General features: G+C 61.7%; 1 protein-coding gene across 1 annotated transcript; it reads left to right on the top strand.

Moving 5' to 3' along the window:
• The first annotated feature begins 4,949 nt into the window (after positions 1-4,949).
• Positions 4,950-8,789, top strand: TULP1 (TUB like protein 1). The gene is made up of 9 exons (XM_072844720.1): positions 4,950-5,037; positions 5,145-5,279; positions 5,456-5,547; positions 5,792-5,965; positions 6,336-6,448; positions 6,953-7,061; positions 7,238-7,336; positions 7,598-7,769; positions 8,656-8,789. Exons 1-9 carry the CDS (start codon positions 4,983-4,985, stop codon positions 8,787-8,789), a joined length of 1,083 nt encoding a protein of 360 aa, XP_072700821.1. The 5' UTR covers positions 4,950-4,982.
• Positions 8,790-12,750: the final 3,961 nt, after the last annotated feature.

The following is a 12,750-nucleotide window of genomic DNA, read 5'->3' as shown; positions in this document are numbered from 1 at the left end:
GCCGGGCGATGCTTTGCCCCGATGCTGCAAGGAGCCCGGAGGAGCAGGGCACAGACGCAGCCGGCGTGCAAGCACCAGGGATGCCGGGTGGCCGCTCATCCAGGTCTCCGGTTTTACACCATCCCCGGGGTGTCTCGTAGCCAGCGAAGCATCCCGGTGGGTGCTGCCCAGGGAGGGTGCGGCGAAATCCAGGGGCTCTGCAAAGAATTGGCTTTTTTTTTTTTTCTTGCAGGCAGGGCAGAAAAGTCATTTGGGGGCAGCCCAAGCCACATTTTCCATAGGAAACAATTCTCTACGGGAAAAAAACCAACTTGCTTTGCTGGGCTCCTGGGCTTTCCCCCCGTTTTTAAGCAGATTTTTGGCTTATTTCAGTTTGCCGCTTTTTTCCCCCTTGGAAAAGAAATTGAACTCGGGCAGGTGATGAGATGCGGTTTAGAGATTAAAGGGAAACGGGGAGGATTTTGTACCGAAGGCGTCAAAACCTTCGCGGTGCTGGTGGGTCCCGGGTGTGCGGTGTTCAAATGCCATCTAGTGGCACTGGGCACTGGGTTGGAAATGGGGTGGCGAAGGGTTTTGGGGTGTCTGTGGTGGGCTGGGCAAGGCCGAGGGTCCGGTGGGGTCACTGGGGACACTTGGTTTATCCAGCTTTGCAACCGGAGAGCATCCGCAGGCAGCCTTCGGAGCGGAATATTAACAGCTCAATATTAAGTGCTGTTAACAACGAGGCGAGGCAGGCGTGGTGATGCGCAGGGTGTGAAACCCATCACCCAAAGGGACCTGGGGACATGGGACGGGGGTCAGAGCGGAGCGGTGGTCCGTAGGGAAGCCCTTGGCATCGCCTGGAGCCAGGGGATGCTGCCGTCCCCGGCACGGGCTCCCCGTGCTCAGCTCAGGCAAACCGGCCCAAATCCTGCTTTTCTATCACTAAGAGGAGACTTTTGGGTGGAAAAAGGCGTAGCCAGGGAGGGTAACGCTAAACGAGGCCAGGCAGCATCCCCCCTCTGCCCACACCAGGCTGGAGCGAGCGGCCCCGCCGTGCCGGGAGCCCACCCAGCGTGGGGGGAGCCGTGCACCCCCAAAAGGTGCCTGGGGTCCGGCTGACCCCCCGTGCCCCCCTGCGCTCCCGCAAGGCCCCCTTTTCCTGGGATTACCGCCCTGCCAGCTGCTCGCCTGGCCGGCAGCCCCTGAAATCCTATTACCGAGTTTCAGGAGAAATAAAAAGTTAATCATCTCCTTCACCTCCTCTTCCTCCTCCTCCTCCTGCCGCAGGGGCTCGCCGAGGCGGCCGAGCCGATGCCGTGAGCCTGCTTGGACCTTTGCGACCGCGGCTGAGCCATGGATCCAGCCCTGGGCTGGTAGGGGCTGCGGTGCCGGGCAGTCAGCGGCCGGTGCTGGGGAGGAGGGAAGGAGGCCAGGGCAGGGTGGAGGGAGCCAGCCGTCCCGCTCGACGCCGGGCTGGGAGCCATGCCGCTGCAGACGGAGATCCTGCGCGAGGTCTGGGCTGCCGACAGGTCAGTGCCAGTGGGCAGGACGCGACCTGCGGGGTGGGCGATGTGCTGGGCATCCCCACCGGGCTCCCGTCTCCTCCAGCGGCTTTTTCTCCTGTTTCCAGTTTAAATGCAATTTAATGAGCTGGTTTTTATCAGGGTTTTTTTGCTCTGGGGGTCGGTGCGATGATGCTCATTGGCTTGCGGAGAGGAAAAGCGTTCGTTAGAGGGGGGATCCCCAAATTAACCTCATTGCTGTTGTCTTTGGCCAAGGCAGAGCCCGTCCCGTGCTCCCTGCTAGGAAGGATGCTGTCAGCCGAGCTCGACCCGGTTCAGACCGGGGAGCTGCTTCTGGAGCCAAACGAAAGGCTGACATTTCCCCCACCACCACCCCAAAAATTGGGGTGGTGCTCGGCCGGAGGGTCTCAGCCCCCCGGGAGCTGCGGAGGGCTGAAAGCCCTCACCCCTTTGCTTTCTGTGCCCCACAGCCCCAGCAAGGAGCCAGGCAGCCCCCAGCAGCGCAAGCCCAAGCAGGTGAGAAAAAATCCTTCCCCCCGTCGCCAGTGCCACCGTCCCCTGCTGCAGGCTGTCCCCAAGGGCTGGGGATGCTGGAGACCCCTAAAGCCTGGCCCCACACCGAGACCAAATTAGGGCTGAACGGGCTGCGCTGTTGGGGTTCTGCAGCCTCGGGGGGGGCATGAGCTTTTGGGGACCCCTCCCTCCAGAGCAGGTGGGTAGAGGAAATCCCACGGCCCCCCCTGCTCCTCCGTGCACCCTTCCAAACCCCCATTCCATCACTCCGAAGCACCCCGTGAGGTGGGCTCTCAGTTCCTAATTAACCCTTTAATTAAGCCTCTCAGTTAAGCCGTCAGCTGTGACTCACTTTCCCCGGGCCGTGACCCCAAAGGCCAGACCCCCCTCACTGTGTTTCGGCACAGCCCTGGGGTCCCACCCGGCCTCGGAAGGGTCTCGGCAGCAATTTCATCAACCACACGGTTTAATCAGCAGCCCCTCCTCTAAGGGCTTCGTTAAGTAATGAAGTGAGTGGCTGTCCTCCCCCCAAGCTGCTTAAGGGATTAAAGGATGCGAAGGAGCTTTTCGGTGTGAGCTGATGACATGGAAGAAACCAGCCCGGTCCCAGTTCCGCTGTGGGACCCCCAGCTTCCCCCCACCACCAAATCTGCAGCGTTGGGATCCCGCTGGGATCCGGCCGGATCCTCCCGCTTGCAAAACACCTTCACCCACCGTGCTGGGGCATCTGGGAGGGACGAAACCCCTGCAAGGGGGAAGGTGCTTTGGCTGGCGGTGGGTGCCCTGGTGCGACTGGGTTTGCTTAAATCACTTTCTGAGGGCCCCAAGCTGACACCCGCTCCCCAAATATCTCCTGTCCAGAGCCAAGTGCTGCCCCACATGCTCCGTATTGGGTAAATCAGGGTTATTTATAGGCCCGACTAACCAGGATTAGGTGTGCTGTGCCTAATCCCCCCGCTTCCCTGCTCCCGCTGACCTCCATCCCGGCACGGCCCCACAGCTCCTTGCCTTCGACTGGAGCCTTTTGCGTGGGCGAGAGGAGATGGAAGTGCAGAGCCAGGCTGCCTGCCTGTCCCCGTGTCCCCTGTCCCAACTCGGGTCCCCCAGGATGCCCATCAGGAGATGAGCCGGTGCTCGGGGTGGCTCCCGGCCAGGGTCCCTACGACGTGGGGTGGCTTGTCCCTCCATGCCAGTGTGATCCATGGTGTCGGGGCAGTGCCAGCATCACATCCCTCGTCCCCGGGGCTGGCACGTGGCCGTCTGTCCCAGCGCTGACGCTCTCCCGTCTGTCCGCTAACAGCCCTTTCTCTTTTCCTCCCTCTGCCTTCCCCGGGGGGCTGCCCCACGGTAAGTCGCTCGCTTTGGTAATGGCTCGTTTGAAGGTGCAAGCGTGGCCCCGTCTCCCTGGAGCGGGTCCCTGCTCCCACGTGGGGCTGGGGAAAAGCCCGGCCGTATTTCGGAAAGGGAGCCGGTACTCTGTGAGCAGGGGTTGCCTTGCAAAGGGGAAAGAGGTTTAAGGCCAGCACCATCTCTGCAGCACCGTCCGCAGGGGCAGAAGCTGAAGAAGAAGCGGCAGGAGCCTGTGCTGGAGCCCGAGGTCAAGCCCCGGCGGCTGCGGGTGAAGAAGCCGGGCGAAGCGGGGGCTGCGGAGGAGCCCCGTGCCCCGGCACAGGGTAAGCACAGACCCCCTCCCCAGCTCCCATGGAAATGGGGGGTGACGCTGGTCCCTGCCACAGCCCCATCCTGCACCGGCGGTGCTCTTCATCGCAGGCATCTCTTGAAATGTGCAGGGGTGAAGAAGCTGAGGAAGAAGAAGGAGGAGAAGGGGGAGGAGGAGAGCGACAAGGACCCCGAATCCAAATTCACCAGGGAACCTCGGAAGAAGAAGGAGAGCCCGGCCCCCCGCTCCCGCGTGGCCAAGGGCCCCAAGAAGCAGCAAGGTGGGGGGGCAGCACCCACCCCTCTGCTGGCACCCGCTCGTGGCACCTCATGTCCCCACGCACCACGTCCCCATGCACCATGTCCCACTGGTGCCATCGATGCTCCTGGTGTCTGCAGGGGCTCTGCATGTCCCTGGGGGGGGGGGGGTTGGCCAAAACCCAGCTACCCACCCAGGAGGAAAGGGGATGTGGCAGGGGACCTGCATGCATGGTGTTGGCTTGGGATCGGGGGATGACGGACATGCTCCCTGGGAATGTGTCAGTCGGTGGCTGGCCATGCCACCAGCTCCCCGGTCACCTTTCCGGAGCAAAATGATGGGGTGGGCAAAAAGATGGGGCTCGTTGCCCCCCCCACTCCGCACCCCGGGGCTGCAGCCGCGAGATGGCGATGTGACTTCGCACGCTGTGTCTGGCACTGGACATGTCCAACGTGCCGCTGGCCACTGCGGCTAGGCCGGACACCCACCGCGGCAGGCGCTGCCGAGGGAGGTTCACTGCTCGCAAACCGTGAGGCTGCGGGTCCCCCATGCAAGGGGCCATGACGTTGCTGATGCCATGGTGTCACCTCCGGGTAGAGCCGGCTGAGGACTCGGAGGATGATGAGGAGGAAGAGGAGGTGGAGAATAAAGACCCGCCAAAAAAGCTCAAGAAGAAGCTGCCCAAGGAGCTCCCCTCGGGCGAGAGCCGGGAGAAGAAGCTGAAGCCGAAGGGTGAGTGCCCAGGGCATGGGGACGGCGGGTACCCAGCGCCATTGCCGCTTCCGTCTGCCCTTGCCGGGACGAGGGGACCGCCTGCGTCCTGTCCCCATCGCTGTCCCGGGAGGCTCAGGGGGCTGTGGGGCAATCGCCCCCTCCCCGTGCAATCTCCCCCTGGCTCACCCCTTCCCACTGCCACCTCCCCGTCCCCCGTCACCGCCCATCCCCATCCCCCTGTCTGGCCGCTCACCGGCCCCTCCATCCTGCCAGGAGACAAGAGTGACCCCGACGGCAAAGCCAAATCTGCCAAAAGCACCAAGAAGGAGCTGATGTCCGTGTTCCAGGTGAACGGGGAGAAGAAGGAGAAGAAAAGCAAGAAGAAAGGTACAGGGCAAGTAGGGGGGGGTGGCAGGCAGTCCCACTGCCCCGTGGCATCACCCCGAGCCGACAGCACCCGGTGCTGTGTGACAGTGTCCCCCGTGTCCCCCCAGCTGCCACCGACAGTGATGAGGAGGACGATTCTGACTCCAGCACCAAACCCATCAGGTCGGAGAAGAAGAAAAACCCGGCGTCCCTCTTCCAGACTGGCGGGGACCCCCCCAAGGAGAAGAAAACCAAAAAGAAAGGTGAGAGCCTGGCACCAGCAATGAGATGGAGGGTGGTGGGTGCTGGAGGAGGCCATGGAGAGGGGGGTTAGGATCAATGGTGTTGGTGTGGGTCTATGCCGAGCTCAGTTTTGGGGTTCGGCGTAGTCAGGCTTCCCCCCCCCCCGCCCCGTGCCTCTGCCCGTTCCTGCCTGCAGCTCCTCCCAAAGCAGCCGAGAGCGAGGAGGAGACCCTGGAGACCCCGCAGAAAAACTCCAACAAGAAGGGGAAAGGGAAGAAATCAAAGAAGGTACAAAAAACCCCTCAGAGCTGGGGGGGGGTTCCCCTTGGGGCGGGGGGCAGCAGCTCTTTCCCCCAGGGTTGGTCAGGGGGCTGGAGCATCCCCAGGGAGACCCATGGCAGCACCATCCCCAAAGCCACCAGCTGCAGAGCCACAGCCTGGGGGGATCAGGAGCAAGGAGCAATTAGCTGGGAAAGGAGGGGAGGTTTGGGCAGGTTTGGCTTTGGGGTCACCGCCCCCTCTCGTGTTGCAGCCGAAGGAGGAGAGGCCCCCATCGCCCGTCATCGAGGTGGACAACCTGGAGGAGTTCGTGCTGCAGCCGGCGCTGCAGGGGGTGACCGTCAAGTGCCGGGTGACGCGGGACAAGAAGGGGATGGACCGGGGGCTTTATCCCACCTATTACCTCCACTTGGATAACGACAAGAAGGTGAACTGGGGTGGGAGCGTGGAGACCCCTGGAGCACCCTCAGGGTTTTGGGGGGATGCCCACCTGCATCCCACCATGGTGGTGGGTCCTGGATGGGGCTGCTCCCCCCCCCTGCAATTCCTCTTGGGAAATGCCCCATGTCGATGGTACCCGGGATGATGAGCAAACATCAGCCGGAGAGCCACGGTAATGCCGGGCTGGGCTCAGACCCTCCTGCCCCATGGCCCAGCCAGTATTTTGGGGATCGTCTTCACTCCATGACTTGTGCAAGGTTGTGGCAGTGACCTGTTGGGCCAAGCCTTGCGCAGAGGGCACGGCAGGGATGGCGATGACAGTGCCCCGTCCCCACGTGGTCCCACTGCCCTCCCAGGTGTTCCTCCTCGCCGGGAGGAAGCGTAAGAAGAGCAAAACCTCCAACTACCTCATCTCCATCGACCCCACCGACCTGTCACGGGGGGGAGAGAACTTCATCGGGAAGCTGAGGTAGGAGCGGAGGTGGCACCCCATTCCTGCAGCACCCCATTCCTGCAGCACCCCATTCCTGCAGCACCCCGCTCCATGGGTTGCCGGCTGCCCCGAGCGATGGCTGGGTCAGGCAGGAGGCTAAATTCAGTGTTCCCTGCTGCCGGGTCCAACCGGAGGAGTGTCGGGGGGCCGGGAGGGGAAAACAGGCTTGTCTGGTTCCTCCCGGCAGACAGGTCACGGCTAGAAACGGCACCCGGCGAGCCCGGCAAGTCCCAGCCCGCTGCACTGCCGGCAGCTGCACAGCGATGCTGGGGGGTCCCCTCGGTGGCAGCACCCTATAACACCCTGATTTAGGGGTGCCCTGAACCCGAGCAAACGGCTAAAGGGTGGGAAGGATGGCGTTGGCTGGGGGCTGTGCGTGGGTTTTGCAGCTGGAGCAAAGCTGGGGCTGTGCATGGGGACGGAGGGGTCGGAGGGGACTCGGTGGCACCGGCCGCGGCCATCTCCCGTCCTCGGCTGCAGATCCAACCTGATGGGTACGAAGTTCACGGTGTTCGACAACGGTGTGAACCCCGACAGGGCCAACGCCGACTGGTCCAACGTGAGGCAGGAGCTCTCGGCCGTGGTCTACGTAAGCAGCGGCACGGGGACCCCCCGGGACCTCCCGGGCAGGCGGCGAGGGGGTCCCGACCTGCACCCCTTTGCTGGGCTACTGATCGGGGGGTTGCAGAGATGCGGGATGGGCTGGATCCATCCCTGAGCGATCTGCAGTGGTTGCTGGTTTTAGGGACGGGGTTTCTCTTGCAGGAGACCAACGTTTTAGGGTTCAAAGGCCCCCGGAAGATGACGGTCATCATCCCCGGGATGAACGCTGACAACGAGAGGGTGCCCATCCGGCCCCGAAACGTAAGTCGGGGCCAGACTGGGAGAAACTCCTTGGGGGCTGGATTTGCTGGGGTTCACCTTGGATTTTACCCATTTAGGGCACAGAAAGGCTTTTGGGTGTCCCTGAAATTCAGGGCACCTCCCTGGGAGGTGGAAGGTGTGGTGTTTGTGGTTCTTTTGTCCGCGCTGGATCCCGTTTCCCAGCTGGGTACTGCTACAGAGCATCCCCTTGGGCACGCCATGGGGGGGGTCACCCCAACTCTGCTCTCCCCCCTTCTCCAGGATAACGACGGCCTCCTGATGCGATGGCAAAACAAAAACATGGACAACGTGATCGAGCTGCACAACAAGGCACCAGTGTGGAATGACGAGACCCAGTCCTACGTCCTCAACTTCCACGGCCGGGTCACCCACGCCTCCGTCAAAAACTTCCAGATCGTGCACGGCAGCGACCGTAAGCTGGGAAGGGGATGGGACGGGGGGTGATGGTGGGGGAGCACTGCCATCAGCTGGCCCCAGCACCCCCTTTTTTTGCTGAGGTGTAGTTCTTTCATGTGTGGCTGCTTTGGGGTCCTGCCTGCCTTTGCTGGAGCCAGGGTGAAGCCGGACAGGGCATGCGGCACCCCACAGGCAGCTGCCTGCTGGCCCCGGTGCCGGCAGAGGGAGCGCGCAGGTCATCTGTTACCAGGCAGATTAGGGCAAGGACAAATTCTGTGGGGTGCTGAGCCCCCCCATCACGCTACAGCCACTCGCTCAGCCCAGGCCACCCCAAAGCATCACCCCCAGCACGCACCCCACATTGCCAGCAGGCTCACCCCGGGGTGCATCGTGCCTCAGGGACAGTCCCTCGGGGGTGGCAGCGGCTCTGTCCCCACACGAGCAGCCGGACGCGGCCGTTCGTCACCTGTCCGGCGCAGTCAGAAGCCCTCGGCCTCCGGGTGTTGGGTTACGGGACAGAAAAAACCTCTCTGGGGCCCCTGGTTATTTTTACAGATTTCCTGTCACCCGCCCTCTGGTAGCAGCGGTCCCACGGGGGGGCGAGTGGGGTCCCTGTCCCTTGCGGGGCTGCGGCTCCCAGGGAGGGGGTCTGGGGGGACCAAAGAGTGCCATGGTCCCGTGCTGGACCGTACAACGGGAAAATGATGCTTTTCGGTAACACGTGCTGTGGTACGGTGAAGCCGGTGCACGAGCCGTGGGCAGAGGTCGGTGGAGGGGGGTGGGGGCTTCTTTGGGATGCTGCTGCATGGGTCCCCTGGGAAAAGGGTGGGGTGGGTGCACAGGTGACATCCCAGTCGCTCGCCCCCTCCGCACCGACCGGAGCCATCCCCTCTCTCTCGCAGCCGACTACATCGTGATGCAGTTCGGGCGCGTGGCAGACGATGCCTTCACCATGGACTACAACTACCCGCTCTGCGCCGTGCAAGCCTTCGCCATCGCCCTCTCCAGCTTCGACGGGAAGCTGGCCTGCGAGTAGCGGCTGTGCCGGGGCCGCCGGGGCTGCCAGGGCCACACGCTGGTGTCTGGTGGATGCTTCTGCATCTCCATCCTGCTCCACTCCCTTGGTTTCCACCTTCTGCCCGGCGAATGCTCGTGGTTACAGCTGCTCCTGGGGTGGCTCGAGGTGCACGGTGCCCGCAGAGTGCCATGGGACGCTCATCTGGCTGTGGCCACCCTCTCCGGGCAAACTGGGGACAGATCGCTGGTCTGGGGCAGATGGCAGAGTCAGGCCCGGGGTATATTTAGCACATGAGGCCGTCTGCGATCCCGATCTCATCCCTTTGAGACGTTTCTTGGACTCGGAGCCTGGAAACTCATTCCCCCTTTTTTTTTTTTTTTTTTTTTTAGATTCTGGTTTGTATTTTGTAGCTCAGTCTCTCAGTGAGAGGGGGGTTGGTGGTCTCCTCGGTTCCTGTTTCCTCAGCCCCCTATAAGTGTACACAGAGCCCACGCGTGGCCAGGCTCTGCCCAAGCTCCCACCGAGGGACCCCCCCGCCCAGCTTGCTGCCCACCGGGCACCAAACCCCTGCTTTGCCCCATTTTGCCCTGGTGCAAGCGGCCGTGAGGTGCCCGCGGTGCCTTTGCACGCCCCGGGCTCTCCACCCACCGGGTCTAACCCTGCTGCCTGGAAACCATTGGAGATTTGGGTCCCTGAGGAGCAGCTTGGCACCCAGAGCACTGGCGGCACGTGGGCACGTGCCGAGGGAAGCCGGTGCTGGCGGAGGAGGGCCGGCAGCCACGTGAGGCAGAGCCGGCATCGCCAGCACGGGGCTGGGCTGGGTTGGTGCCGCCAGGAGGGACCTGGAAGGGAAAACTCTGGGTGCACCAGGAAGCGCCGGGGTGACTCACAAGGAGTGGTGCGGTGCTGAGTCACGCTCGGCGCCCGGACGGGCCCCGCCGAGCCCCCCACGTCCCCGCTGCTCACCGCCCCGGCGTTCTGGGGCATCCCTGCGGACCCCACAGGGCTGGTGGTCCCATGGAGCCCCGCACAGCCCGGTGCTGGAACCAGCCCGGCTGGTGCTCCCTGCTCGTGGGGAGGTGGCGGGTGGGAGGTGCCACCCCGTGGCACAGACCCGTGGGGTGTCATGGGGGGCTGCGGGGAGTCATTGGGAAGGGGAGATGCTGGAGAGGGGCAGCTCGAGGGGAGCAGGGCAGCCCGTGGCCCCATTTCCAGCACAAACCCCTCTTTGTGGGGTGAGGATTTGGCTGCACGGACAGTCCCAAATCTGATTAATTCAGCGGTGAGAAACACCGGGACATGCCAAGGTGCCCCGAAACACCGTCCTCGACTCCCCGATAATGCTTCTCTCACCTGCTCAGCTCACGTACTGACCCCAGGAGGGGCTGATACAATTTGGGGTCCCCTTCCTGGGACACATACAGGTCTTTCCCCCATTCTGGGGGTGATCTGAGCCCCCCAAGTTAACTCTGCGAGAGGTAGCCAGGGTGGAAAGACCGAGGAGCAGGAGATGGATGAGACGGATGTGGTTGTGCAAGAGGGATGCTCATCCTTGCTGGGCGGTGTCGCAACGCTGCCACGGCCTGAACCCATCCCTGCACGGGGCTGGGGACAGCTGACAGTGACAGTGGGACCATGAGCTGCAGCCGGAGCGCCGGCAAATATCTGCCCCATGGCTTTGCAGATGGAGCCCAGGTTTTCCCACCAGCTGCATGAATCTGGGCTCCGTGATTCATCGGCAGAGGCGGACAGCTCAGGGACAACGGGCCGGCGTGGGACATTGTCCCTTACCCACACAGCGAGATCAGAGACCTTCTTGTGAGCTAAAGGGAGAACCAGCCACTGTGGTTCAGGGCCAGCGTCCCCTGGCTAGGTATGGCCAGCAAATGTGGGGAAAGCAAGAGCTTTCTACCCAAATCCAGCCACGAACCCACCATCTGCTTGAAATTGGGAAAAGCTCAGCTAACGGTCGAGCTAACAATTGTCCCCGTTTCCTCCGGTGGAAGCAGAAAAGCTGAAGCAGGGTGAGAGAGAGGGGTTTGGGCTCCATGAGCTCTCATTGAAGCATGAGCCACTGTTATCCCAGCTTCTCCCCAAGGATTTTCTCCCTCCATGCACTCAAACAGTCTCCGTGTTGCCCGTTGTTGCTTGCAACCCCCTCGGGATTCCCAGCCTGTAGCCCAAGCGGAGCAAAAAAATCTGCCATGGGTGTCCAAGGCAATGGCACCCCATCCCAGAACGCGGTTACAGCATCAGCCGCCCACCCCAAATCACTTACACAAACCCTCTAACCCGAACCAACTGTGGCACAAGAAACAAATGAAAACAATTTAATAAGGCGATGGATATTCGGGCCCTTTGTTTGCACTGGCTGTTAACACCAGAGGAGATGAGGAATGGAAGCAGTTGAAATGTGTATCTACTTTGGCCGATGGAAAGTGTGACGGATGTGCCGGCAGACCAATGGCTGAGGATGCTGGGGTGTGCGTGGGTGTGAAAGGAATGCTCAAGAAAAGATCAAAAAAAAAAAAAAAAAAGGGAAGAAGGAGCCTTATCAACGGCGTTTGAGCCCAAAGCGTGTGTCTTCCTTGGAGAAAGGGTTTTCTCAGTCCCCAGGGATGATATTTTCCCCTCAGCGCGAGACTTTGAGGCTTCTGAAGCTTCGTTTTAGGGGGCTGGTGTTAGGCTGGTGGTGCAGGGCTGGATTTAACCCCATGAAGCGCCCATGCGGGGGCACGAGCACGGCCAGCGGCCGGAGGCGACTGTCGGCAGCTCCTCAAGGGAACCTCCCAGGAAATGCATTTTATTTTTGCAAAGGTGGTTATAAGGCAAAGGGGAGGAAAGAAAATAAGGTCCCACCTCGATGCTGAGCGCCGCATCCTAGCTAGGACCAATGTCACTGCGGTGCCGGCGGCTCTCCTCTCGCAGGCGGTGGTTGCCAGCATCCCCATCCCGCACCCACGAGTGGAAAGACGCTGGTCCGGAGCCGAGCAGGAGGATGGAAACGGGGGGCTCTTCTCCGACCGCTCGCTTCTTCCTCTGCCCCAGCCCCCCGGGGCGTGGGGGGCTCCGTGCACCCAGCCCTGAGCACAGGCTCAGCCCCTGCACTCTTGCGGGGGGGCTGCGGGGTATTTCCACCGAGCCCCGAGAGGCAAATGCCCCTCAGCCGGGCAGCCTGCTGCGGGAGGGGGCTGGCTGCATCCCGGCGGGTACGGGAGGGGAGGCCGGCACAGGGAAGCTCCTCGCCCGGCAATGGAAGGGCCGGAGCTGCGTGGTTCCCAGCGAGCGCCCTGCCCAGCGGAGAGCATCGCCTCAGCCTCGGGGGCTCTCGCTCCGTGCTTTGAAGTGGTGATACATTAATTAATTAAAGAAGTGATCATGACGGGGTGTTTTTCTCTCCCCTTCCTCTCCCAGCGTATTTATTTCGGTGACATTTTTTTGAGGGAAAGGCAGACTCGTGGCTGGTAAGCCGGGCTGTGGGTTTGCAGGACGGGCTCTTTCTCGGCGCAGCGAGCGACAGGCAGTAATGGGAAAGCCAATGTTTTTCAACCGCTTTTAAAAAGGAATCATTTTTTAATTAGTGAATCCATTCTGGAGAAGTGTTGGAGTTTTACAATGTTGTAGCTGTTCTTGGTGTCTTGCCTAGACTTGGATGTTCTGGCCATAAGAAAATATTATTTATGGCGTTGCTGCTTGCAGCTCTTTTATATTATAATTTGGGAAAGGAAGTTGCTGTTCCCACCAGTGGACGAAGAATAGCAGAAATGAGGATTAAGGACTTCTGAAGGAGGAAAACAAATAAAAATTAAGAGGCAAGACTGAAACAAACCACCGAGCCGGACTTGAATCGCCACGCTCCAGAACAAGTTCGTCCCGGAATCGCCAGTGGTCGGGGCAGATGCTGAAACCGCGCCGAAGCCCGACCCGGGCAGGCCCGGCAGGCCCGGCGCAGCCGTGACCCCCTCGGTACTCCCCTGCG

This window comes from Ciconia boyciana, chromosome 23 (assembly GCF_034638445.1).
Source record: "Ciconia boyciana chromosome 23, ASM3463844v1, whole genome shotgun sequence".
Lineage (NCBI taxonomy): Eukaryota > Metazoa > Chordata > Aves > Ciconiiformes > Ciconiidae > Ciconia > Ciconia boyciana.
The sequence above is the reverse complement of the archived record's forward strand: the minus strand, read 5'-3'. Positions and strand labels throughout refer to the sequence as shown.

Bases quoted from the DNA above. Each gene is read 5' to 3' on its own strand.
- TULP1 (XM_072844720.1), top strand. From the start codon at position 4,983: ATGTCCGTGTTCCAGGTGAACGGGGAGAAGAAGGAGAAGAAAAGCAAG. The intron at 5,038-5,144 runs GTACAGGGCAAG...GTGTCCCCCCAG, and splicing joins GAAGAAAAGCAAGAAGAAAG to CTGCCACCGACAGTGATGAG. The intron at 5,280-5,455 runs GTGAGAGCCTGG...TCCTGCCTGCAG, and splicing joins GAAGAAAACCAAAAAGAAAG to CTCCTCCCAAAGCAGCCGAG.